Source organism: Myxine glutinosa, chromosome 12, assembly GCF_964187855.1.
Source record: "Myxine glutinosa chromosome 12, kmMyxGlut1.1, whole genome shotgun sequence".
Lineage (NCBI taxonomy): Eukaryota > Metazoa > Chordata > Myxini > Myxiniformes > Myxinidae > Myxine > Myxine glutinosa.
Genome location: NC_136272.1, coordinates 79,313,101 through 79,340,239, shown reverse-complemented (window position 1 = coordinate 79,340,239; position 27,139 = coordinate 79,313,101). Strand labels below are relative to the sequence as shown.

At 42.1% G+C, this 27,139-nt stretch overlaps 2 protein-coding genes across 2 annotated transcripts in view; one reads left to right on the top strand and one right to left on the bottom strand.

Annotated features, from left to right (window-relative positions):
- LOC144888467 (uncharacterized) overlaps positions 1 to 27,139 on the top strand; it is a 790,732-nt gene that overhangs the window by 285,508 nt on the left and 478,085 nt on the right. The window lies entirely within an intron of this gene.
- The window catches only part of LOC137437540 (protein WWC2), a gene marked incomplete in the record, with an annotated part of 166,311 nt that overhangs the window by 84,004 nt on the left and 55,168 nt on the right, over positions 1 to 27,139 (bottom strand). The window contains 1 exon segment of the mRNA XM_068131946.2: positions 26,926 to 27,035. Within this exon segment, the coding sequence (XP_067988047.2) occupies positions 26,926 to 27,035 (110 nt within the window).

The following is a 27,139-nucleotide window of genomic DNA, read 5'->3' as shown; positions in this document are numbered from 1 at the left end:
GACACCGCACGTGACAAAGCCGAATGCCTAAACTCTGTTTTTGCCTCAAAATCTTGTGTCCCAAACCCATCTCTCTCTGTTCCCACCTTACCCAGTCGAACCCAACTGCTCCTGGACTCTGTGTCCTTCTCTCCTGACAAGGTGGAGAAGTTTTTGTCAAACCTCGAATCTGATTCTGCAACTGGACCAGGCAGCATCAGCCCACAGGTCCTAAAATCCTGCGCTGCCGCTCTATCTCACCCTCTCTCTGTTCTTTTCACCCTCTCCTTTGCTCAAGGTTATCTGCCAGCATCTTGGAAATCAGCAAACATTACCGCTTTACACAAAAAAGGTACAAAACCAGATCCTTGCAACTACAGACCAATCAGCCTGCTTCCAATTAATCAGCAAAGTCATGGAATCCATCATTGCTTAGGGTATCAAATCCTTCCTCTTCTCCAATGGCTTGATCTCTGAACATCAATTTGAATTCAGACCAGGTCATTCTACTCTGGACATGCTGCTTCTGCTGTCTCAACAATGGATGGAGGTCCTCAATGCCAAACAGGAAATTAGAGCTGTCTCCCTCGACATATCACATGCCTTTGATACGGTGTGGCACCCCGCTCTGCTCACCAAACTCTCCTCCTATGGTATCCATGGAAATCTCCACGCTTGGCTTGCGGACTTCCTCTCTGGTCATAGTCAACGTGTGGCCCTGAATGGATTTCTCTCATCGCCCCTTCCTGTTCTGGCTGGAGTTCCCCAAGGTAGTGTTCTGGGCCCTGTGCTTTTTCTGGTCTTCATCAATGATCTCTCCGACTCTCTGGAAAATCCTCTCTATCTCTTTGCTGATGACTCCACTATCTGCCGCTCCATTCCTCATCCCTCAGATCGGCAGTCTGCAGCCTCCTCACTCTCTGCAGACCTGGACAAAATCACAGACTGGTCAAACAAGTGGAACATGTCTTTCAATCCTGACAAATCTCACACTCTTACTATGTCTCTCCGAAACGACTGACTGGAAAACCCTCCCATCTACTTTCTCAACAATCCTCTCCAAGAAGTTCTGTCGCTCAAGCTTTTGGGTCTCACTATCTGCCAGGATCTTTCCTGGGAAAACCACATTTCCAAGCTAGCCTCCAAAGCCAGTCGCCGACTGGGCATCCTCCATCGTGCGAAGTCCTTCCTTGGCACACCTGAGCTCCTCACCACATACAAGGCTTTCATCCGCAGCTCAATGGAATACTGTTCCCCCCTCTGGGCCGGTGATCCTGCCTCACACCTAGCTCGGCTTCACGCTGTTGAAGCCAAAGCTTCCAGAATCATTGGAATCTCCTGCGATGAAGTTAACTCCGAGGGCCTTTCACTCACTCACCGCAGGCAGTTTGGTGGTCTTTCTGTCTTCTACTGACTCCTCTCCGCCCTTGCTCCCCCAGCTCTCTCTGTGCTCTGTCCCACAAATATTCCTACAGGTCGCACAAGATCTGCCAGCAACCCTCTTATGGTTAAACTGCCAAAATCTAGGCTCTCTGCTCACCTTCACTCTTTCATTCCCCTTTTCTCCCACCTCTGGAACAAACTCCCCCACTCCTTTCAATCCCACTCCTCCCTCCAGGTTTTTAAAACAGCTCTTCACCACCATCTCTTATCTTCCCCCATCCAAAACCTTGATCTTTTCTTCCCCCGCAAATCCACCCCAGATACACTTTTTCGAAATTCCAACTTCTTTCCTGGAAGTCCTTGCAGTGTCCATAGGTTTTATACCTCTCCCACCTCCCCCCTAGCCCTCTCCCTCCCACAGTTCTCTCGATGTCCCTGCTCTCAAATGTTGTGTTTGTGTCCTTCCCCCTCTCTCCCCATCTTGTCTACCATCTTGTCTATCATCTCCCCATCCAAATGCTCCCGATGTTATATGTTTTATGTGTCGGTTTGTCTTTCTGTGTGATTAATGTTCGCTCTTTCACGAGCCTCGATCTTGTATACAAAATTTTTTTTTTTTTAAATGGTAAGACTGCTTGCATGGAAAAAGGATAGATTATTGTATGCATTTGCATTCACTGCATATGGTAGTTACAAGTGAAAGCCCAGCTGTGATGAGCGAAGAAGGACTGACTGACGCAAGAGATTAAGTTTATCGATCACAATGCATAATCCAGAATAAAAACTTCCAGAATGTTCTCAGGTATCGGACAATAAAATTCCTTTTTATTGTCCTCTTTCTTTTTTCTACCGTTTATTCTCCGATATTGCTCCATATTCTCTCAGTCCTCCGACCCTCCCTATTTACTACAGGAAGTATGCATTCTTCATGTTACCCATCCTGGTGAAGCTTCCAAAATCTGGGCTGTATAGACACCTCAACTGTATTATTCCTCACTTCTCCCATCTATGTAACCACCTTCCAGAAGCTGGTCTATTTAACTGTTCTCTCCCAGACTTTAAGCAACCAGTGCAGTGCCACCTCTTTATCCCCATTTCTGACCCATGATCTTTACAACTCCCATTCACCTTTCATAACCCAACCATCTTAGGTCCTCGGTTCGGTGTTTCCTACCCTCCTCTCTCCTCCTTTTTTGTCCAAATGTTTGTCTAACTGAGTTCTACCTTGCCCTTCCATGAGCTTCACTACTGTAAAGATAAAAAATTTATAATACGGCAAAAATATTATTAAGCATTCAAATAAGTACATGATGAACAGCCATCTTGAAGACCTGGAGGGAAGAATGGGATTGAACAGACTGAGGAAACTCGTTGCACAGGTGAGAGCGAAGAACAACAAATGCGTGGAGGTGAGCAGTGAGCCTGGATTATGGGAGTTTCACCAGAAGTGGCTTACTCGCCGACCAGAGACCACATACGCAGAAACCTGGAAGGGGACAGAGCAAGGAAATGGCAGAGCGTGCAATACCATAATATAAATGAGGCTGTAAAGACAGAGGCCACCGACTTGTCTAATATTTGTGAGTGACAGGTCCAGAGACTCAGCTTCATCGTCGCAGATTACAATGATTTTGAGGGCCTTGGTTTCCATGGCATCAAAAAGGGCAAGGTGTGAGGCATGGGTGCCAACCCAAAGGGCAAAGTAGTATTCCATCAAGCTGCGAAAGAAGTCCTTGTAAGCTAATAAAAGTTCAAAAGTTCACTTTTCTTGCCAAATACTATCCAGACTGCCACGTTAAGATGTATTAACTGGACTTTATTCCGAATAGTACATTTGGCCTACTTCTAGTTTACCTATAGTTTCTGTGCTTCGTTGGAAGTTTTACGATGCCGACGACGCATAGCATTACTCGGTGATATTTGAGAATTACCCATGTTTTGCAAGTGGTAAAATCATGAGGATAAGCTGCACAAGTGATGGAATTATGAAAGGGCAGCTATACAGATATTAATATGGAGATAAAGGCCTGCTCCTTTGATTTCCTCCATAATTGTTGTTGATAAGAAAATCTCCTCATGCACTGCTTGTAACTGGGTTACTAACTTGTTACTAACTGCGTTACTAACAAGAAACCTCTTGCTTATTTATGCCACAGTACATTCCTTTGGCACCATTGCTATAATGCTATGACGTAGCTTACTGAACACCATCTCCAAAAGGCTTGATGTCACATGGGACCAAAAGCTCAAATTCTGCACACAATGTGTGCATGATGCATGTTGTGTGAATCAAGACCAAGGCAGATACTGCAGGGAGTAGGAAATCGTTCACTAAAAAAATCGGCCATTTCAGTCTTAACTGAAAGTGATGTTTGCGGATTTCTGAAGTTTATGCCATTGACAGCGAGGAAGTGAAGTTGGCCGACATTGGTGGCACATCGAGCTTTGAGCCATCCATAACCTGAAGGGGATTCCTCTCGGCAAAAAAACCCAGATTATTCTGCAATGATTAACACAACCACGTGATTGTCACCCAACCGAGCATAAAGTGGTGCGAATTCCAGGAATTCTCCAGGCCAATCAACAACACATTGAAAATGTCGAGCATTTAAAATTCCAGCGAAACAAATTTGAAAATACACAAAATTTGCCTCATTCTTGATGGTTCAAAAGCAGCAAAAATTACTTCTCGACAAAACTGTTCACCACCATCTCTTATCTTCCCCCATCCAAAGCCCTGATCTTTTCTACCCCTGTTAATTCACCCCAGATCCACTTTTCTGAAATACCGACTTCTTTCCTGAAAGTCCTAGCAGTGTCCATGTGTTTTTTACCTCTCTGACCCCCCACCCCCCTTTCCCACGCCTCCTCCCCCTAAGCCTTCTCCCTCCCACAGATCTCCCGATGTCCCTGCTCTCAAATGTTGTACTTGTGCGCTTCCCCCTCTCTCCCCATCTTGTCTCCCGCTCCCTTTATTTCTTCTTATGTGTCCGTTTGTTTTTTTTGTCATTAATGTTAACTCTTACACGAGCCTCGATCTTGTATACAAAAAAATACAAAAAACTGTCAGACCACTCGTACTTGAAGGGGCATCCGTTGTGTTTCAGACTTAAGCTTATTATGGGAAACTAGGATGATATGTCAACTCCCACACCCCCACCCAGATGCCCTTTCCAACAACACCTCCAAATAAATACAATTTAAATCTGCCAGCAAGCAGTGCAGTGGCGTTATGTCAAAGGCGGCCATCTCACTACAAATACCAGAGGTGGAATCGACTACCCAAACAAATTATGTACCATAGGACCAACGGTCATCAGAACATCCGGTAGAGGGCGAGTGCCGTCAACACATCTGTGCTTGCGGAGAAGCTAAATATTTACCCAGATGGTCTCACAACAATCACTGCTGCTGGTGACTGAGGAAGGAAGTGTCAAAGGTGGGAGAACCCCCTACACCCTGCCTCAATGCATCTCACTCATAAAGTTGTGAATGAAACATTTATCCCTGGATTACAAACAATGCCCGGTCACTAAATGCCATGTTGTAGCGACCCATGGAATCATTTTCATTTTCGAAGATGAAAAATCTCCATGTATTTTACACATGCTTATCTTTTTATTTATGCATGGTAACTTTAGGAGAAAATCGAATAACTATAACACAAAAGTATGCTGGGATCTCATACAACAAGCGCATAAAGCAAATTTTATATACATTTACATACCACATTCAAAATTAATGTCAAATCACTCACAATATCAAACCCCTCCAGCTCACAACAACGACAACCCCACTACTGAGTAAGCATGGTATGCACAAATTAACCACTCAAATGAGATAACTTGAGAATGTCCCGACACAGAAACAAAATGGCGTGTGTACTGACAGGGGATTCCAAAATACAGATTACTTGCAAAGGAGGATTGTTTTGATGGTTTTTAGTGCTTGTATCATCTATTTATATAAAGCTCTTTCTAACCACGGATTTACTGATGTTAATGTTCAGTTCCTTCCGGGTGTCGTAGAAAGCTGAAATTTGGCATGCCGACGGACATCAAAGCCGGTACACCGGGAAAAATCACAGAACCGTCGGAAAGCGTCTGTAAATGAAAACTTACATTTAAAAAACTGTAAACGCGCCCGGGAAATAAATAAATAAATAAACCAGGAGGTTGGTGACGCTTGCCTATAATCACAAAGCTTCTATTTGTGGTCCCAAACCAATCCTTCTGGAACGCTACATTGATGACTTTATTGGGGTGATGACTGCTTCTAGGGGTGAAGTGGAAGCTTTCTTAAATTACGTCCATAATTATCATCCATCTCTTCAGTACACTTATGACATTTTGGATACCTGTGTGAATTTTTTGGACATCAGCATCTCTTTTGCAGCACATTCTGGGAGCAGGTGACTCGAAAAATGGATTTCCCTCCCAGAAGAAAGCACTTTGACATCGTCAGCAAAACCATCAGGCTAAGCTTGACAATATATCTCAAGTTCTACCTTAACCCGCTGCTCTGCAGAGAACTATATGGTGTCTTAGATGAATGCCCCATATATGAAGAGTAGGGAGACCGTAACGAGGTCATCCCTGTTTCTTAAACTAGTGATCATCGGCCTGGTTAGTTGTTGATGTACCAGTCGGTGCACAGAATAACGATTCTCTCAGTTTTGCTGTGGCATCAGGTTTGCTAGCGCCAAATTTCAAAAGGCCACCAATTATTATTATTATGGAGGAAATGAGAAGAATACAGGCTGACCTCTTGACATTTAATATGTTCCACATTTCATGTGCAATTACCATATTAAGTTAGTGACATTTAACATGAAATTAGCAGCTATAACCTCTTGAAATGGTCGCAATGAAAAACGTATCAAAATGGATATTTCATTTGTGTGAGACCCTCCAAAATGAACCAATTGTGCGGATCGGAAACCATCAGCTCCAAAACGTATGCACGGCGAAAGTTTTAGTTGTTTTATATTCAAAATGATGTAAAGTGGGAAGCTCATGCGGAGAGTATTGAAAAACGTGCAAATATTAAACTGCACATCTTTTGAAACGTCATGGTTTACCGTCCCAAGACTTGCTTACTATTTACAAAAGTAATATTCGGTCTCTTACTAAATATGCAGCACCTGTTTGGAGTGGAGCACTTACAAAACACAAAACTTTCACATTGGAAGAGTTGAAAAACGTGCTCTTCGCATCATATTGGGATCCAAATACTCAACTTAACAGGTTTTGTCTCAGTTTTCATTCACTTCCAAGTCTGGAAGAATGCAGAAAATCACTTTGCATTGTATTAATGGGGAAAAAAACGTTCAAAACTACAAATGATTTAGTAAAATTTTTTCCTATTAATTGCTGCACAAGGGGATCCTGATGTAAACTACCAAAATTCCCCTTGGGTAGACGACCAAAATCACCCTTAGGTAGAATACAAAAATCCCCCTTAGTTAGGCTACCAAAATTCCCCTTAGATAGACTGGTGTTGGGCTAGCGGCTAGGGTGCCGGCTTAGGATCCTAGGATCCTGGGTTCGAATCCCGGTCGATCGCTGAATTAACGCCAGGGGGGTTGACTCAGCCTGTCATCCTTCCGAGGTCGGCTAATTGAGTACCAGTTCACTGGTAATTCCCTGTTTGTCGTTAAAGGCAGCAAAAAGGGTTGGCGTCAGGAAGGGCATCCGGCCGTAAAACATTGCTTCAAAAAGGGGACCGAAAAACAACAACAACCATGGTTCCCGAAAAAGGCCAACCCCCGCTTTGTGGGGAAAAATGGCCTCTAAAGGTGGTTTTTTTATTATTATAATAATCATTGTGCGCATGTAATTATTATAGACTATCAAAATCCCCCCTTAGATAGGCTACCAAAATCCCCATTAGGTAGACTACCAAAATCTCCCTTAGGTAGACTATAAAAATCCCTCCTTAGGTAGACAATACCAAAATCCCCCCTTAGGTGGACTACCAAAATCACCCTTGGGTAGACTACCAAAATATCCCTTAGGTGGGCTACCAAAATCCCCCCTTATGTGGACTACCAAAATTCCTCTTTGGTAGGCTACCAAAATCTCCCTTAGGTAGGCTACCAAAATCCCCCTTAGGTAGGCTACCAAAATCCCACCTTAGGTGGATTACCAAAATCCCGCCTTAAGTGGACTACCAAAATCCCGCCTTAGGTGGACTACCAAAATCCCGCCTTAGGTGGACTACCAAAATCCCACCTTAGGTGGACTACCAAAATCCCCCCTTGGGTAGATGACAAAAATTCCCCCTTAAGTAGACGACCAAAATCCCCCTTAGGTAGACGACCAAAATCCCCCCTTAAGTAGACGACCGAAATCAGCCCCTTAAGTAGACTACTAAAATCCCCCCTTAAGTAGACGACCAAAATCCCCCCTTAAGTAAACGACCAAAATCCCCCCTTAAGTAGACTACCAAAATGCCCCCTTAGTTACCTCCGCCACTAAAGTTGGATGGAGGTTATGTTTTCACCCGTCTGTCCGCTTGTCCGTTTGTTTGTGAACAAGATATCTCAAAAGTTGTGGACGGATTCGGACGAAATTTGGCAGAGATGTAGCGTATGCGACAAGGAAGAAATGATTAGATTTTGGTGAAGATCCTGATTCAGATAGTTAGGATTTTAAAGTGATTCCTCACCATTGGGAGATAGGGCCAAAAACGATACATAGCAGAATATCTCAAAACGTTGTGGACGGATTTGGACGAAACTTGGTGGAGAAGTAGAGTATGCGACAAGAAACAATCGATTCAATTTTGGTGAAGATCCAGATCCAGATAGTTAGGATTTTAAAGTGATTCTTCACCATTGGGAGATAGGGCCAAAAACGATACAGAGCAGGATATCTGAAAAAGTTGTGGACGGATTATTTTGATTAAATGTTTTTCTGTACTGTGATTTTCTGGTCTACTCTATGATACAAAACAAACTGCTCACCTAGCGGAGGTATGCTCTCTACTGAGTGCCGTTCTAGTTATGGATATGTAGCTCCAGAAGGTGACTTGCATGAAAGGGACAGTCGGCAATCTTCTTCACCCATCAAACAGCTGTCCACCTGTGGCAGCGGTGCACTTATAATTAAGGAAGGCATAGCTGACTTGTAGGCTCCCCAATAAGTTGAAATAAGACCAATATGTTGATAAGACCAGTTGCTTGTCCTTGAAACTTTGGTGAAGTAAACCATTGCACCATGCATTTTCTCTAAAGTGCCACAAAAATTGTGCAACTCTGACTGTTGCAGTGTCTACTAATGAAGGGATGTCGCATTGAGGAAACTACTAGAGGTGGTGGGTGGGTTGCTGCCTGTTTGCTTCCCATTTAGTCAATTTGTTGCAGATCCCTCCCTCCTCAGGAGGATGGTCCTAGTTCCTCTCTATAGGCAAAGACTGCTGGAAAGCTCTCTGGCCTGGCTGGCAAGGATTCTGTACATGATGCGCATGCTCAGCTGCTGGTACACAATCGGTCTATTCTGGTAGACCAAATGCCGACAGTTGCATTTGATATGTTGGTCTAGCTAGCTGCAGTATATCTTGCTATCCGATCGAGCTTCATGTATTAGGGATTCCCCATCATCGTGCCGTGACTCTCCCACTGACAGATCACAAATATGCCAGCAGCCAATAGTTATCTGGTGTTCGACACAAGCCCTCTTACTTCAGTGGAGGTGGATGACCGATTGATGCAATTGTCCACAGAAAGCATCATGCACTATCCATGTCACATCCTCGCCGCCCTCCTTGTTTGTCTACTCCCCACCCCTATATTCTACAGAAGTGTGTGAGAAGCCAGGTGATCGGTCACATTCTGCCATGATGCCAATGCTTACTCTCAAACCAACTCTCAACCAATGTTCCCAAATGCAACAATTTTCTTGAGTCAGATTTCCAAGGTGTCCGTAGGGACTGCTCATTTATGCATTTTTTTCTTGATGCCGATGTACGAAGGTGAAGCACCTGAAGATGTTTTTCGAGCACACGTAGAGGTCGGCTATTGACATCCCCAGCTACCGGGATCATATCTACAAGGACAATAGGCACATTTTGCTCTATGGTCTTAAGTTTCAATAAACAGACTGGACCGTCATGGGACCCATAAAATAAGGAATGTTTCCTTTTTATTTGGCATGTAGACTTCCACGACTTGCAAATTACTTCCGAGGGTGAAGCCCCATTCGCATTCTTGCACAAAGCCGATGTGTACACAATATGTTTGAAAACTCATTTCGCAAAAGTACAAGGGACCACAGGCTCTTTTGAGAGGGATGCTTCAGAGTGACCTTTTATTAAATGTTTCATGTTCGGTCATGTACAAGACGCATGTCGCTAAGTGCTTTGCGGGATTTGTGATGGCAGTTCGCCCGTTACATTTTATATGTAATGTTACACTGCAGATGTGTCCTGCTATTTCAGAAACAAGTCCTTTTTGTAGTGTTCCTGAGGATATTTCAAGCATTTATTCATTGCCAAAGGTTGACACCCATTTTTATTGCCTTGTGCATAGTTCAGGAACTTGGTTTAGTGATGACAGGTTCCAATTTTGTTTATGATTTTGGCATTTTTTTCTAGATGCCTTTCCATTACTTATTTGCTCTATGGAGCAAAGCTTTCCATTTATACAACTAGGTAACAAAATCCGAACTGATTACCTTTAAAAGCTTTAGTTAAGTCATGTTTGAACTTTAAGTTAGCTGTCATTCTTTCAAATGCAGCACGAGGCGTTTTTTTTTTTTTTTTTTTTTTTTTTTTTTTTTTGGTATACAGAGTCGAGGCTCGTGAAAGAGCGAACATTTATCAAACAAACAAATCAAACAAACAAGCAAACAAAGTATATAAAAAGGGGAGCGGTCGACGAGAAGGGGAGGAAGCACACAAACACAACATTTGAGAGCAGGGACATCGGGAGATGTGTGGGAGGGAGAGGGCCTGGGGGGAGGCAGGATAGGTATAAAACGCAAGGACACCAAGGGCTTCCAGGAAAGAAGTCAAAAGTCACCTCAAAAAAGTGGATTTGGGGTGAAATTAGCGGGGGTAGAAAAGATCAAGGTTTTGGATTGGGGAAGATAAGAGATGGAGGTGAACAGCTGTTTTAAAGACCTGGAGGGAGGAGTGGGATTGAAGAGAGTGAGGGAGTTTGTTCCAGAGGCGGGAGAAAAGAGGAATGAAGGAGTGAAGGTGAGCAGAGAGTCTTGATTTTGGCAGTTTAACCATAAGAGGGTTGCAGGCAGATCTTGTGCGACCTGCAGGAATATTTGGGGACAGAGCCCAGAGAGAGCTGGGGGAGCAAGGCCGGAGAGGAGTCGGTAGAAGCGTTGAGCGGCTGAGTGGCATGATTGGCTGGGTCACAGCTGCTGATGCAGTGCCCCCCTGTAAATTATGGCAGGAATTTGGCCAGGGTGCCGGCAATAGCTCTCCGACGCTTCGGAGGACACCGTGGGATCTTTAATCTCCAACTAATGCTGGCAGATGGGAAGCCCATCTGCCAGCATTAGTTGATGGAGGTTACAGACGCCCATCCACATTGATGACATGCCCTGCCTGAGAGACAAGAATGACAGTCCGTAATTGAGCCGAGATTCAAATCCAGGCTAGACGACTCAGGTTCCTGTGCACACTGCATCTGGGAATGATTAGAAATCCTTCTCTTAGCAAAAGTGTAAGAGAAGCATCAAGGGGGGTTTCCTGATTTTGGAGTAAATGTGCAGCTTATCTGATGGAGTTTTTACACTTAATTTAAGATTTAAATTCAAATTGTGTACTTTTACATTTATTGAATGTTTGAAATGCCATATGGTTTTTATTTTAGTGTTTTTTTTTTCCGCTCAAATAGTTTTGACAATAAAAAGGAAAAGTGAAAACTTTCTCAATTATTCTATTGGGAAGATAGGCTTCTGACATTCTGAATAACCTTTTAAAATCTGTGGATATATTTGAATCAAATCCGAGTAAATTTGCATCTTGATAGTGCTGTTTCAATGAATGGGATATGACATTGTGCTTCTAAAGTGCAATGAAACCCTTTCTTCCTTTTGGCAGATTATTCCACAGTGTAAATAGTACCCCCATCCCACTGGCACACAAAAATCAGCTGTGTCACTCAGTTGATCTGGAATTAATTAGATGCTGGTCTAACCAATGGAACACGTCCAGAAAATCTCAAACGTTTCACCATTGCTTCAGATGGATTGTCAAACAACCCAACTATCCATTTCCATGGATAGCCACTCATTCCTAGTGTTAAATAAGCTAAAGGCAAAACTAAGGAACAGAATTATGGATAATAAAATGGAGCTCAGCTGAGAATTACAGTTTACCAGTCATTTAATCTGATTATTCTCATAAGGTTTGATTTTTCTCAGAAAGAGAAACTCAGATTTTTCCATTCAATTTATTAGTCTTGTCCAGAAGGGGATGTGGGACTACTGAAAAGCCTGTGTGTGTGTGTGTGTGTGTGTGTGTGTGTGTGTGTGTGTGTGTGTGTGTGTGTGTGTGTGTGTGTGTGTGTGTGTGTGTCATTGGTTGTTATCTCCAAATGTGGGTTTCAGAAGGAAGAAGGCAACCCTCCCAGGTCTCGATGTATCCATCTTCATGTGTGTGTGTGTGTGTGTGTGTGTGTGTGTTTCTGCCCTGTATGAGTGTGTGTGTGTGTGTGTGTGTGTGTGTGTGTGTGTGTGTGTGTGTGTGTGTGTGTGTGTCCGCATCTACATATTTTCGCTTTTAAAATGTCTTTCTTTTTCTGCAACCACTTGTCCATTCGATGCGAAACTTCAAACAGAGGAGGGACTCCCCAAGGATAATATTTTATTCATAATTGACGTCATAGGTCACATGGTATGGCAGCCATATTTGATTAAATGAAAAGGTTTGGAATATATATATATATATATACTCATATGTGTATATATATGCAATTTCTGTTACGGAGTCCTCTACAATCTCCTGGTCTCGGTAACCTCCGAACCCCGAGAGGAGCCCCGGCAGAAAGAATATGTTACCCTGTGTTGAAAAACAATAGTGAAACCACACCAATGATTATAAATGAACAAAATTGTATTAGAAATCACACACAGGAATAACGGTATAACAGATGGCCATTAAGAGTGCACTCTATATATATCTTATATAAAGTCAGGTAACTCACTGCGCTGCCAGCGAGTGAAAGGACACTCCTCAATGTCTCTATAACCTTTCCCAAAGCGAATGTGATTTGCTCCAGCGGTCGATAAAACGAAATCCGGTCGAAGCCCGAATCTCGCTCTCCAGTAGATATCCGAAGCGCGTACAGTTGGCCTTGGAGATTGCCCCGCCAAACTGTACAAGGGCGCCCTCCAGAGGCGCACCTTCACCGCTCACTCAGCAACCCGCAACGTTATTGGAGACGAAGTGGTCGCAAACACACATCCCCGACAGATGGTAGGATGTTGGTGTGAAGATGACGCGAGGCAAAACCTTAGGGGTCCCAACACCTTGCCCCCCCCCCCTGCCCAGCTCTACTGGGTCGCCACTGTACAATGGCGGGCATATAGCGGGAAGGATCATTCATTTGACATCTCAAATACCAAATTTCATAATGATCTAATGAGCCTTTCTTGTTCTGTTGCAGATTTTGTGAAGTGATGTCGTGGTCGGGTGATTCCGAGAAGAAAATGTGGATATGCCGCTTCATGGCTATCGCATTCCGAGTCGCCAGGGATCAGACGCCGGGAACAATATCCCAATCCTGGGTTGCCAAGTACCTGAACAGGTCTGAGGACTTTGTCAAACGCAATTGGAACCGTGATCCCTTCGATTGTGAGATGGACAGCCGGCCCGAACAGACAGCACAATGTTTGTCTCAGGAAAGCAGGGATATCATCATTGAGTCGCTTGCCAAGGAGAAGAAAAGCATTCGAGGGCTCCAAAAGGAGATTGAACGAGTTCGAGGGAAGAAGAAGAGCTTATCAAGTATCCACAGGTTCCTTCAGTCCATTGGCGCAAAGGCTTTTCACCAAATTCCAGCACCGAAGCTGACGGAGAAGAACGTCGAGGATCGAATGTGGTTTTGTGAGTTTTTGAGCAAGTGGACCTCTGAAGATTTTCTTTTCCTGGCCCCTTCTGATGAATTTTTCATTTATGAGGCTCGACGTCCCAACTTCCAAAACGACAGAATTTGGGCTCTTCACAATGATGACATTCCACAAGAACTCAAGATTCGAGAGAAATCGAAGACAGCACGGTGCGTTGGCATCTTCTTGATGTTCACAGCGAAAAGACTGATGTGGGTCATCAAAGGGCAAGGACAATCATGGGACGGCAAATACCTCCGAGACGGAGTTGTGCTGACCCGCCATGTTATTCCGTTCTTACGGAACCCAGAAAATGTCCTCAGCATCAAGGAGACCACGTTTCCGCATGACCGAGCCCCGTGCATAAGCGCACTGGCGACCCAAAATCTTCTGAAGGCGAACAAGGTCGATTTTTTCGGAAACGATGAGTGGCCAGGAGCATCGCCTGACCTCAACGCCTGTGAACATTTGGGGGCGATACTCAAGGACAGAGTTGAACAACGCCTCCAGAACACCAGGGAAGAGCTTCTCACTGCTTTGACGAACGTCCTCGAAGAAATGGAGTTCGATCATGACTTGTTTGTGTCTCTCTTGGAATCCTACCCCACGCGTTTTGAGGCAGTTCGGTCGGCGGGCGATCGGGCACACCAAATATTGAAGCAAAGCTTTGAAACTGTGCACATGAGATGTCGAATAATAAAGCTTTTTTCCCCTATTCGTGGTTTCTCCCTACCTCTCCTACGCTGGGCTGGGCAGGGGGGGAGGGGGGGGGGGGAGGGCTAAGGTGTTAAGACACCCTGTATATAGTGTTAAAAAAATATATACTGTATATACAGTGGAACCTTGACTTACGAGTTTAATTCGTTCTGTGACCGAGCTCGTAACTCAATTTGCTCGTTTCTCAAATTAAATTTCCCCATTAAAATGCATTGAAATGCTATTAATCCGTTCCAGCCCGCCAAAAACCACACCAATTTTTTTTTTAATATACAGTATATATAAAAATATCTCGCGCTTTATATTTCACCTGTATGCAGCATACAAGTTGGCAGGATGGCCTGGACTGGAGGTACGCACACTTGACTCTAAACTGTCCAGCCTGGGTTTGAATCCCGACCCAGCTATAACCTGTCATGGGTGAATCACAGGCAGGGTGATTCATCAATGTGTGTACCGCTAAACTGGGCGCCCCGTTTGCGTCCCATTAGTTGTTGGATGTTAAGGATCTCACCGTGTTTTCCACAAAGAGAAGGCGAGCTATCGCCGGCACTCTGAACAAGTTGTGGCCTGGCATGCTCTTCTCCTCTGCCGTTATATACGTCCTCCTCGGCATCTTTTTCCAGAAGAGCCCTGTCTCGTCACAGTTGAAGATTTGCTGGGGGATGTATCGTTCGGCTTCTATCAGTTCGGCAAAAGTTATAATAAAATCTTCAGCTGCCTTCACATCCGCCTCACCAAGTCGACAACACGCACACCTCGCTCATGTTTTTCGACGATTGCGTGTTTTATATCCAAGCACATCATCCTCTTCTTCTTCTCAGTTATAATAAAATCTTCAGCTGCCTTCACATCCGCCTCACCAAGTCGACAACACGCACACCTCGCTCACGTTTTTCGACGATTGCGTGTTTTATATCCAAGCACATCATCCTCTCTTCCCTTGGCACTCAATTTCTTAGGACCCATGGTTAAAACTAAGAAATTTTCCAAAATAACCAACATGCGAAAACAAAAATGCAGCGATATACGGCAGAGATACTGTACTTGCACGGCAAGATAACCACGTGACCGGAACCCACCTGGTGGCGGGTGGCGAAAGCTCGTAACTCAGATCTCGGCTCGCATCTCAAAGCAATAAACCGCCCGAGCGACGGCTCGTATCTCGGAAAACTCGTAAGTTGGTGCACTCGTAAGTCAAGGTTCCACTGTATATATATATATATATAGTGTAAAAGGGAGTGAAGCTTTAGTTAAAAAAAATACCTTGTGTTCGTAAATAAGTTAACTCGGGAATGCAACACGGCAATAACGGGCCAAATGACCTCCTCATTAAGGTATAAAACCCCTATTCAGGTATATCATGGTTAAAAATCTGATGGTAGAAAGTTTCGTTGTGATTAACCTTGGGAACTCAAAGCAGTATGATCCCAAAACAAAGAGCAAAATAACTCACCTTGATGTGAGGGCGAGCCATGAGGTAATCGTTGGAGGTTCACCCGTTGTCAAGTGCCGGTTTGGAGTTGGCGTCACATGGGTCCTTTTTTCGACAAACTATTTTTTCACACTTGAGAGTGATGTTAGGTGAGCAGTAAAATTACCTTTAAAACGATGTATAGGTTGTGTTTGTACTATCTTGCGGTTTTTGAATAATTAGCGCATTTGAGAGGTTACGTGACTCCTTCTTTGCCGACTTGCCGATCATGGTAACGTCTTAATTAAGAGTTGTTTCTCACATATGATAACATATTTGATAATCGGAGCTCACCATCAAACTAATTATATTGATATCCGTGTTTAAATCCGATAAAATTGGGCCTTTTTATAAAGATTTGTCTATGTAGATCAACCCTGGCGACAGGTGTCGGCTCGGATGGTTTTAAGTTATGAATTGTGAGAAAATAACCGTTTTAAAACCCCTATTTAGGTGCAGGGTGGTAAAAGATGTCTCTTTAAAGTTTCAAGCTGATTAACCTTGGGAGTTCAGAGGAGAAGGTTCACAAACAAACAAACAAACAAACGGACATTTCGCGGGTACCCACAAATACTCAAACGGACATACTTATATACGTATACATACATACATACATACATATATATATATATACATATATATATATATATAGATATAGATATATATATATAGATAGATATATATATATAGATAGATATATATATATATATAGATATACAGTATATATATATATATATATATATTGGTTTCAAAAAGAGAAAAGAAAGCTTTCATATTTGTAGCTTTTTATTATTGCCTGTGACTCAAAGTTCAAGCAGACCTGCATTGCTGTCATGCCATGCTTTGCTAATCTCAGCTACCACACCAATGCCAATGCAAAGGAATGTGACTTATCTGGCAAACAAGGCAAACGATCATATCTGCAGGTGTTAGGTTGTGTTTCTGGACTCCAAATCCTAAGATAAAGGCTTCTGTCCACATAATTACTTGTTTATTTGTATAATGCAGAACAGATTATTAAGGAATGGGGATTATGATAAATTGTAATTTAATATTTGAGTGCAAAATTCTCATTCAGCTCTATCAAAGGAAACAAAAAAGTAGTTTCTGGTTACATAGCAAAAAGTTTTTTTAAACAAAGATGGGATTTTGTATTTTGGAATTCTCCCAGTACCGTATATATTAATCTTCAATTAAGTATTATTCATTACCTATGGATACACACATGACACGCACAATGAAATGTGCATGGTGAGGGATGAGAACCCACCCTCCTCCCCCTCCCCTTTCTTTCGTATTCATGATGCAGATGTATGTCTCATGTGTATCTGTCACACATACACAGCATGTAACCAATGCGATTATTGGAGCTCAGAAACCCGAATTAAAGACTTTTAAAGCCTACTAGTAGGCTGACTGATGCTAGTCAGTGTTGCAGCGAACATTGCTTTATGCAGCGAGTGCTTCTGTTTGTTTGTTTTTTGCAGACTGCAACTGAGCCAGGCAGGATGCATATTAAAATTTTCTAAATTGTATATGTGCATATATAAACACACAAACACTTGAAAATATTTACAGACAAAGTACACCGCCCCCATGCCAAATAATTAAATATCCTACAGCGCGGCATTGCCGGGGCGCCCCCGGCGCCCGGCAATACCGCAAAAAAAAGCTCATAGAGGCTGCATTGGGAGAGAGAGGTGTACACTAATTGATCGATTAATTGTATAAATAAAAGATTATCACAAAATATTTTCTTAATCAATTGGCTAATAGCATAAGTAAACCACTAGTGCTTCATCCGAAGATGTATCTTTTAGAAATTTAATTAAATAGGTCATTTATAAAAAATTAAATAATTAATTGATTAATCAATAAATAATTAATCGATTAATCAATAAATAATTAATCGATTAAATGATTTATCAATAAATTGATAAATTCTGTTATTTGAACCACCACCATTTCATCCGAATCTGTAACTTAAAAAATTAATTAATTAGGTCATTCATCGAATAATTAAATAATTAATCATTAAATGATTAATCAATAAATAAAAAATATCCTTGATAGCCACATCACTTGGTCACCGTCATGTCCAAATATTAGCTTCCCAGCTCAAAAGGTGCCTGAGATATTGGCCAAATGAGAAAGAAAATAAAGAAATGATTAATAATGAAAATAAATAAATAATAATCATTAAAAAATTAAATTATTAATCAATTCGGTCACAGAACACATAAACCACCACCATTTCATCAGAATCTGTAACTTTTTTTTTTTAAAGTAATTAATCGAATAATTAAATAATTAATCGATTAATTGATTAATTAATGAATCAATAAATCAAAAATATCCTTGATAGCCACATCACTTGGTCACTGTCATGTCCAAATATTAGCTTCCGAGCTCAAAAGGTGCCTGAGATATTGGCCAAATGAGAAAGAAAATAAATAAATGATTAATAATGAAAATCAATAAATAATAATGATTAAAAAATTAAATTATTAATCAATTCGGTCATAGAACACATAAACCACCACCATTTCATCAGAATCTGTAACTTAAAAAAAAAAAATTTTTGTCATTAATCGAATAATTAAATAATTAATTGATTAATTGATTAATTGATTAATTAATAAATAAAAAATAGCCTTTGCAGCCAAATCACCTGGTCATTGGCATGTCCAAATATCAGCTTCCGAACTCAAAAGGTGCCTGAGTTAATGGTCAGAAGAGAAAGGAAATTTGATTAATTAAATAAGTACTGAATTAATCGCCAATAATTAAATAACTCCTCAATTAATTGATTAATCAAAAAACAAAAAATACTGTTTTTGACAAAGCACTTGCTCACTATTGTGCCGAAATTTCAGCTTCCTAGCTCAAAGGATGGCTGAGATATCGCCCGGACAAACAAACAAACAAACAAGAAAGAAAGAAAGAAAACAAACAAGTACAGATACATTCAAAGTACACCGCCCCCATGCCAAATAAATAGATATCCTACAGCGCGGCATTGCCGGGGCACCTCCACCACCCAGCAATACCGCAGTGCAGCTCATAGAGGCTGCATTGGGAGGGAGAGGTGTACACTAATTGATTGATTAATTGCATAATTAAAATCAATAAAAGATTATCACAACATATTTTCTTAATCAATTGGCTAATAGCATAACTAAACCACTAGTGCTTCATCCGAAGACGTATCTTTTAGAAATTTAATTAAATAAATCATTAATAAAAAATTAAATAATCAATTGATTAATCAATAAATAATTAATCGATTAATCAATAAATAATTAATCAATTAAATGATTAACCAATAAATCAAAAATATCCTTGATAGCCACATCACTTGGTCACTCATGTCAAAATATTAGCTTCCCAGCTCAAAAGGTGCCCGAGATATTGGCCAAATGAGAAAGAAAATAAATAAATGATTAATAATGAAAATAAATAAATAGTAATCATGAAAAAATTAAATTATTAATCAATTCGGTCACAGAACACATAAACCACCACCATTTCATCAGAATCTGTAACTGAAATAAATAAATAAAATTTTTAGTAATTAATCGAATAATTAAATAATTACTCGATTAATTGATTAATTGATGAATCAATAAATCAAAAATATCCTTGATAGCCACATCACTTGGTCACTCATGTCCAAATATTAGCTTCCGAGCTCAAAAGATGCCTGAGATATTGGCCAAATGAGAAAGAAATAAATAAATGATTAATAATGAAAATAAAAAAATAATAATCATAAAAAAATTAAATTATTAATCAATTCGGTCAGAGAACACATAAACCACCACCATTTCATCAGAATCTGTAACTTTAAAAAAAAAAAAATTTTAGTCATTAATCGAGTAATTAAATAATTAATCGATTAATTGATTAATTGATTAATTAATAAATCAAAAATAGCCGTTGCAGCCAAATCACCTGGTCATTGGCATGTCCAAATATCAGCTTCCTAACTCGAAAGGTGCCCGAGTTGATGGTCAGCAGAGAAAGGAAATTTGATTAATCAAATAAGTACTTCATTAATCGCTAATAATTAAATAACTCCTCAATTAATTGATTAATCAAAAAACAAAAAATACCGTTTTTGACAAAGGACTTGCTCACTATTGTGCCGAAATTTCAGCTTCCTACCTCAAAGGATGGCTGAGATGTCGCCCAGACAAACAAACAAACAAACAAACAAGAAAGAAAGAAAGAAAACAAACAAGTACACATACATTCAAAGCACACCGCCCCCATGCCAAATAATTAAATATCCTACAGCGCGGCATTGCCGGGGCGCCTCTGGCGCCCGGCAATACCGCAGTGCAGGTCATAGAGGCTGCATTGGGAGGGAGAAACAAACCACCTTTAGAGGCCATTTTTCCCCGCAAAGCGGGGGTTGGCCTTTTTCGGGAACCGTGGTTGTTGTTGTTTGGTCCCCTTTTTGAAGCAATGTTTTACAGCCGGATGCCTTTCCTGACGCCAACCCTTTTTGCCGCCTTTAACGACAAGCAGGGAATTACCAGTGAACTGGTACTCAATTAGCCGACCTCGGAAGGATGACAGGCTGAGTCAACCCCCCTGGTGTTAATTCAGCGATCGACCGGGATTCGAACCCAGGATCCTAGGATCCTAAGCCGGCACCCTAGCCGCTAGCCCAACACCAGGGCTAGCCCAACATTGGGAGGGAGAGGTGCACATTAATTGATTGATTAATTGTATAATTAAAATCAATAAAAGATTATCACAAAATATTTTCTTAATCAATTGGCTAATACCATAACAAAACCACTAGTGCTTCATCCGAAAATGTATCTTATAGAAATTTAATCAAATAAGTCATTAATAAAAAATTAAATAATTAATTGATTAATCAATAAGTAATTAATCGATTAAATGATTAATCAATAAATCAAAACTATCCTTGATAGCCACATCACTTGGTCACTGTCATGTCCAAATATTAGCTTCCCAGCTGAAAAGGTGCCTGAGATATTGGCCAAATGAGAAAGAAAATAAATAGATTAATAATGAAAATAAATAAATAATAATCATTAAAAAATTAAATTATTAATCAATTCGGTCACAGAACACATAAACCACCACCATTTCATCAGAATCTGTAACTGAAATTTTTTTTTTTTTAGTAATTAATCGAATAATTAAATAATTAATCGATTAATTGATTAATTGATTAATCAATAAATCAAAAATATCCTTGATAGCCACATCACTTAGTCACTCATGTCCAAATATTAGCTTCCGAGCTCAAAAGGAGCCTGAGATATTGGCCAAATGAGAAAGAAAATAAATAAATGATTAATAATGAAAATAAATAAATAATAATAATTAAAAAATTAAATTATTAATCAATTCGGTCAGAGAACACATAAACCACCACCATTTCATCAGAATCTGTAACTTAAAAAAAAAAATTTTTTAGTCATTAATCGAATAATTAAATAATTAATCGATTAATTGATTGATTAATTGATAAATCAAAAATAGCCTTTGCAGCCAAATCACCTGGTCATTGGCATGTCCAAATATCAGCTTCCTAACTGAAAAGGTGCCTGAGTTAATGGTCAGAAGAGAAAGGAAATTTAATTAATTAAATAAGCACTTAATTAATCGCTAATAATTAAATAACTCCTCAATTAATTGATTATTCAAAAAACAAAAAAGACTGTTTTTGACAAAGGACTTGCTCACTACTGTGCCGAAATTTCAGCTTCCTAGCTCAAAGGATGGCTGAGATATCGTCCGGACAAACAAACAAGAAAACAAACAAACAACCAGAGTGAAAACTGAGTACTCCCTTTCAGCGTGCGTCACTGCCGAGCCCCCTTCGGTGCCCAGCAATTTTTATTATTTTTATTTTTTTTGTATACAAGATCGAGGCTCGTGAAAGAGCTGACATTAATCACACAAAAAGACAAACCGACACACAAAACACAAAAAACAAGGGGAGCGGCAGACAAGATGGGGAGAGAGGGGGAAGGACACAAACACAACATTTGAGAGCAGGGACATCGGGAGGACTTGGGGGGAGGTGGGAGAGGAATAAAACATATGAACACTGCAAGGACTCTGGGGTGAATTACCGGGGGTAGAAAAGATCAAGGTTTTCGATGGGGGAAGATAAGAGATGGTGGTGAACAGCTGTTTTAAAGACCTGGACGGAGGAGTGGGATTGAAGGGAGTGGGGGAGTTTGTTCCAGAGGCGGGAGAAAAGGAGAATGAAAGAGTGAAGGTGAATAGAGAGCCTAGACTGTGGCAGTTTAACCATAAGAGGGTTGCAGGCAGATCTTGTGCGACCTGAAGGAATATTGGGGGGACAGAGCACAGAGAGAGCTGGGGGAGCAAGGCTGGAGAGGAGTCTGGAGAAGACAGAAAGACCACCAACCTGACTGCAGTGAGTGAGTGAAAGGCCCTCGGAGTTGACTACATCGCAGGAGATTCCAATGATTCTGAAAGCTTTGGCCTCAACAGCGTGAAGCCGAGCAAGGTGTGAGGCAGGAGCACCAGCCCAGAGGGGGGAACAGTATTCCATTGAGCTGCGGATGAAAGCCTTGTATGTGGTGAGGAGCTCAGGTGTGCCAAGGAAGGACTTCGCACGACGGAGGATGCCCAGTCGGCGACTGGCTTTGGAGGCCAGCTTGGAAATGTGGTTTTCCCAAGAAAGATCATGGCAGATAGTGAGACCCAAAAGCTTGAGCGACAGAACTTCTTGGAGAGGATTGTTGAGAAAGTAGATGGGAGGGTTTTCCAGTCGGTCCTTTCGGAGAGACATTGTAAGAGTGTGAGATTTGTCAGGATTGAAAGACATGTTCCACTTGTTTGACCAGTCTGTGATTTTGTCCAGGTCTGCAGAGAGTGAGGAGGCTGCAGACTGCCGATCTGAGGGATGAGGAATGGAGCGGCAGATAGTGGAGTCATCAGCAAAGAGATAGAGAGGATTTTCCAGAGAGTCGGATAGATCATTGATGAAGACCAGAAATAGCACAGGGCCCAGAACACTACCTTGGGGAACTCCAGCCAGAACAGGAAGGGAAGATGAGAGAAATCCATTCAGGGCCACACGTTGCCTTCGACCAGAGAGGAAATCCGCAAGCCATGAGTGGAGATTTCCCTGAATGCCACAGGAGGTGAGTTTGGTGAGCAGAGCTGGGTGCCAGACCGTATCGAAGGCACGTGATATGTCAAGTGAGACAGCTCTGATTTCCTGTTTGGCATTGAGGACCTCCATCCATTGTTGAGACAGCAGAAGCAACATGTCCAGAGTAGAATGACCTGGTCTGAATCCAAATTGATGATCAGAGATCAAGCCATTGGAGAAGAGGAAGGATTTGATATCCGAAGCAATGATGGATTCCATGACTTTGCTGATAATTGGGAGCAGGCTGATTGGTCTGTAGTTGCAAGGATCTGTTTTTGCACCTTTTTTGTGTAAAGCGGTAATGTTTGCTGATTTCCAAGATGCTGGCAGATGACCTTGAGCAAAAGAGAGGGTGAAAAGAACAGAGAGAGGGTGAGATAGAGCGGCAAAACAGGATTTTAGGACCCGAGGGCTGATGCCATCTGGTCCAGTTGCAGAATCAGAGTCGAGGTTTGATAAAAACTTCTCCACCTTGTCAGGAGAGAAGGACACAGAGTCCAGGAGCAGTTGGGTTCGACTGGGAAAGGTGGGAACAGAGAGAGATGGGTTTGGGACACAAGATTTTGAGGCAAACACAGAGTTAAGGCATTCGGCTTTGTCACGTGCGGTGTCAACTGTGTAGCCATTTGAGGTAAGGGAGGGGATGGAGGGGGAACAAACACCAGAAACCGATTTGACCAGACGCCACCAGGATTTGGAGGAAGGAGACAGGTTTGAGAGTTCAATCTTGAGTGTGGAGAGATAGTGCTTCCTGGCACTCCTGAGGGTAGAAACACACTTGTTTCGAGCTTGGTGGAAGGAACTGAGATTGCCTTCAGTTGGATTTGCCTTCCAAGACGCAAAGGCAAGTTGTTTCAGGGCAACTGCCTCACCACAAGATTCAGTGTACCATGGACGGGAGGAAGGGTAAGACAACTGAAGACAAGATGGGATAAATCTGTGCATGAGAGAGAGCAGTTTGCTTTGGAAGAATTCCCAGGAAGAATTGATGTCAGAGGCATTAGAGATGGGAGACCAGTCCAGTTGATTGATGGCTGCTTGCAGACCGTGCCAGTCGGCCTGAGTGAAATGCCAGACTCGTCGGCGCTGAGGAGGCTCTCTGAGAATGGCCAGTGAGATGTCCACTTTAACAAGCACATGATCAGAAGAACCGATTGGAGCAGAAGAAGAGCAGCAGACATTTTCAGGGAAGTTAGTCATAACCAAGTCCAGAAGAGAAGATACTCCATTGACTGAGATCCGGGTCGGGAAATTGACAGATTGTGTCAGTCCCAATGAGTCGCAGAAGTCCTTTGCTGAGGTGCCATGGCTGGTGAGAGATGAACCCACACCTAGCCAGCTGGCATGATGACAGCTGAAGTCGCCACATATGAGGAAGAGAGAGTTTGGATGAGTTGATAGAAGTTGGTCCATGTTGTCCGACAGAGAAATGTAAATTGAGTCATCACTGTTTGGAGGACGGTACAGAACACATATGAACAAAAGGTGGGAGCGGAGAGGAAGCCGTAGCCAGAGGTACTCCTGTGGGTGGGGTGGAGAGAGGGCAGTGCAGGGAGAGTGAGGAAGAGAGTTTTTGATAAAGATAGCCACCCCACCACCAGGACGAGGCTCAGGTCTATCATACCGGAGGAGGGAGTAACCAGGAAGAGATATTAAGGAATCAGAGACATCTTGAAGGAGGAAAGTTTCTGTTAAGCAGATCAAGTCTGGATTTTCAGAAGCAACCTGAATGGAGAGATCAATCAGGTTTGAGCGAAGGCCCCGGATGTTTGAGGTCCATACCGTTAGTGAGGAGAGAGGGGAAGCATCGGGTGCAGGACATGGGAGGGGAGGGGTAGGGTCAGATGAAGGGTGAGACGGGGATGTAGGAAGAGCAGTTGATAGTGTGTCAGAGATTACAGAAGAGTTACAAGAAAGGGAAGGATGAGGAGGACGAAAGGTTTGATGGTGATGGAATGAGGCACAGTGAGAGTTTGTTTGAGGGGGGGGGGGGGGTGGGCAGAGGAAAGTAGAAGGTTGGGGGAGGTGGAGGTATGACATAGAATGGAGACGAAGTGGGGAGGAGGCAGCTTTGAGAAGGAGGTGGGAGGACGGAGAATTTGGGAGGGATGGTTGGGGGGGAGATTTGAAGGGGTGGGGCAAGGGGGGAGTTTAGAAAGTGGATGATTAATGAAAGATGAACATATATAACAAATTGGGTTTGTTGTGATTTTCAAGTTAGCGATTCGTTTAAGAACGATGGAGGAGGGATGGAATGAATGAGAATTTAGAGCATGGAGTGATTTGGAATCATAAGAGATTGAATATTTTTTTGAAATGGAATGAGTTGAAGAGGAAATTGAAAGGAGCCTTTTAAATAAGAAGAAAAACAGCGTGTTGTAATAAACCACTGAATAAAACACTGAAGGGAATAGTTGAAACATATTTAAACAGAACTGTGAAGAACAATCTTATATTCACAAAAATACCAATGGGGAGAGGAAGCCTAGAGCGACGACCACGAGTCACTTGAACAGGGCAAAAGGTGGAAGGCAAAGGGAAAATAGGGGTGGGGCGAGACAGCGCACGTGGGCAGAGGCAAAAGCACACAAGGAGAAAGGGAAATAAAAGTTTTTTTTGTTTGTTTTTTTGTTTGTTTTTGGGGGGGGTGTGGGGGTTACAACGTTAGACAAATAGTAGATGTTTGGTGAAGCTTGGTGGAGAAGGGGAAATCAAAAAAGCTCGCAAAACAGCGAAGGAAGGAACAACCTTCGACGGGGGAAGCCTGAGGCTGCAAGGCCTTGCTCGCGACGCGGCAAACAAACGATTAATTTATGAAAGATAAACACCGAGAAACTTCCAAGGTGCACACTATAAGTTCACACACCGAAAGATAAATACAGTTTCGACAAAATACAATTGTGAACAGACTTAACTTTGAAAAACGTGGAGACCGTGTGGACCGTCGAAAACCCCTGCCACCGTCTCCAAGATCTCGCGAGATCTCCTAACATGACGTTATGCAATGCCTGGAGATGGCATAGGAAAGGTGCGGTGTACAACAAACAACCAGAGTGAAAACTGAGTACTCCCTTTCAGCGTGCGTCACTGCCGAGCCCCCTTCGGTGCCCAGCAATGACGATTTGCAATGCCTGGAGATGGCATAGGAAAGGTGCGGTGTACAATATATCTTGTAAATATTTTCAAGTGTTTGTGTGTCCATACACTATTTTTTCACGGCTGAACCCGTAGCACATGGAAGCCTCAAATTTTGTATGTCGGCATTTCAGAATCCGGCAAAGGTTTTAAACTACCCCCTCCCCCACAAATAAATTCTGTTTATGTTTGTGTAGGTTTGAAAATCACGGGAAAAAACTGGCTGGGCCAATCTCCACTAAATTTTGCATACATGCTGGGGGCAGGGGGTACCCAGGGTCAGATTATGGGCACAACCCCCACCATCCTACAAGGCAATTATCTGTATGCATTTGTGCTTGGACGTCTGAAAACCAAAACACTGATCTCAAATAAGGAAAGGCGGCCATTTGGCCCATCACTGCCATGTCGTACTCTCAGGTTAAATTTCGCTCCAGACTTCAACATCAATATTCTTGATTTACTGAAGTCTAAACCTTTCTGCCATCCAGAACATTGTTCCCACCAATACAAACAAAACCAGAAGTCACAGTGTGATTGGTGGAGATAAAAAAAAAACAATCATGTGGAGCGTGATGAGCGCTACCCCGATCTCCTATAGATGCCCAGCGCATGTGGACGCAAGTCACAGTATGTGTCATACGTGATACTCATGTGAAACATTGGGGTAGAGAAGAAGGATAAATGAAATATTGAAATTACAGAAGGATAAATGAGCTGACGAGGGGCTACTAAACACGTGGTATCTGTGATTTGACACAATAGCTAATCTTAGCACATAATAGGAAGTATGTAGCTAATCTAATTAAATTATCCCTTCTCCGAAGCTATTTGGCACTACCCAGTTGTTTCACTGCAATTTTTGCATCATCAAACATTTAAAAGGCTGCAATCCACAACCGGGTGCTTGTTGCCAATTATTATGGGATCTCTCAACTGCCCTTGCTCTCCAATATTATAACACATTTGGACAACCTGATTGTACTCACTGTTGATATGATCCATGTAATACACTCCAACCTGATCATCATATGCCTGTTCCCAGCCATAAGGAAGCTCATCTCCGATGCAATCAGAGAATGTAAGGGGCTTCGTCAACCTGGGGAAACAAACAAATACATACATATCTTATTCATCTATGTTAACTTAATGTTGTGCAGGTAGGCCACCTAATTATTTTTCATCAGGGAAAGGGTGTCCCTT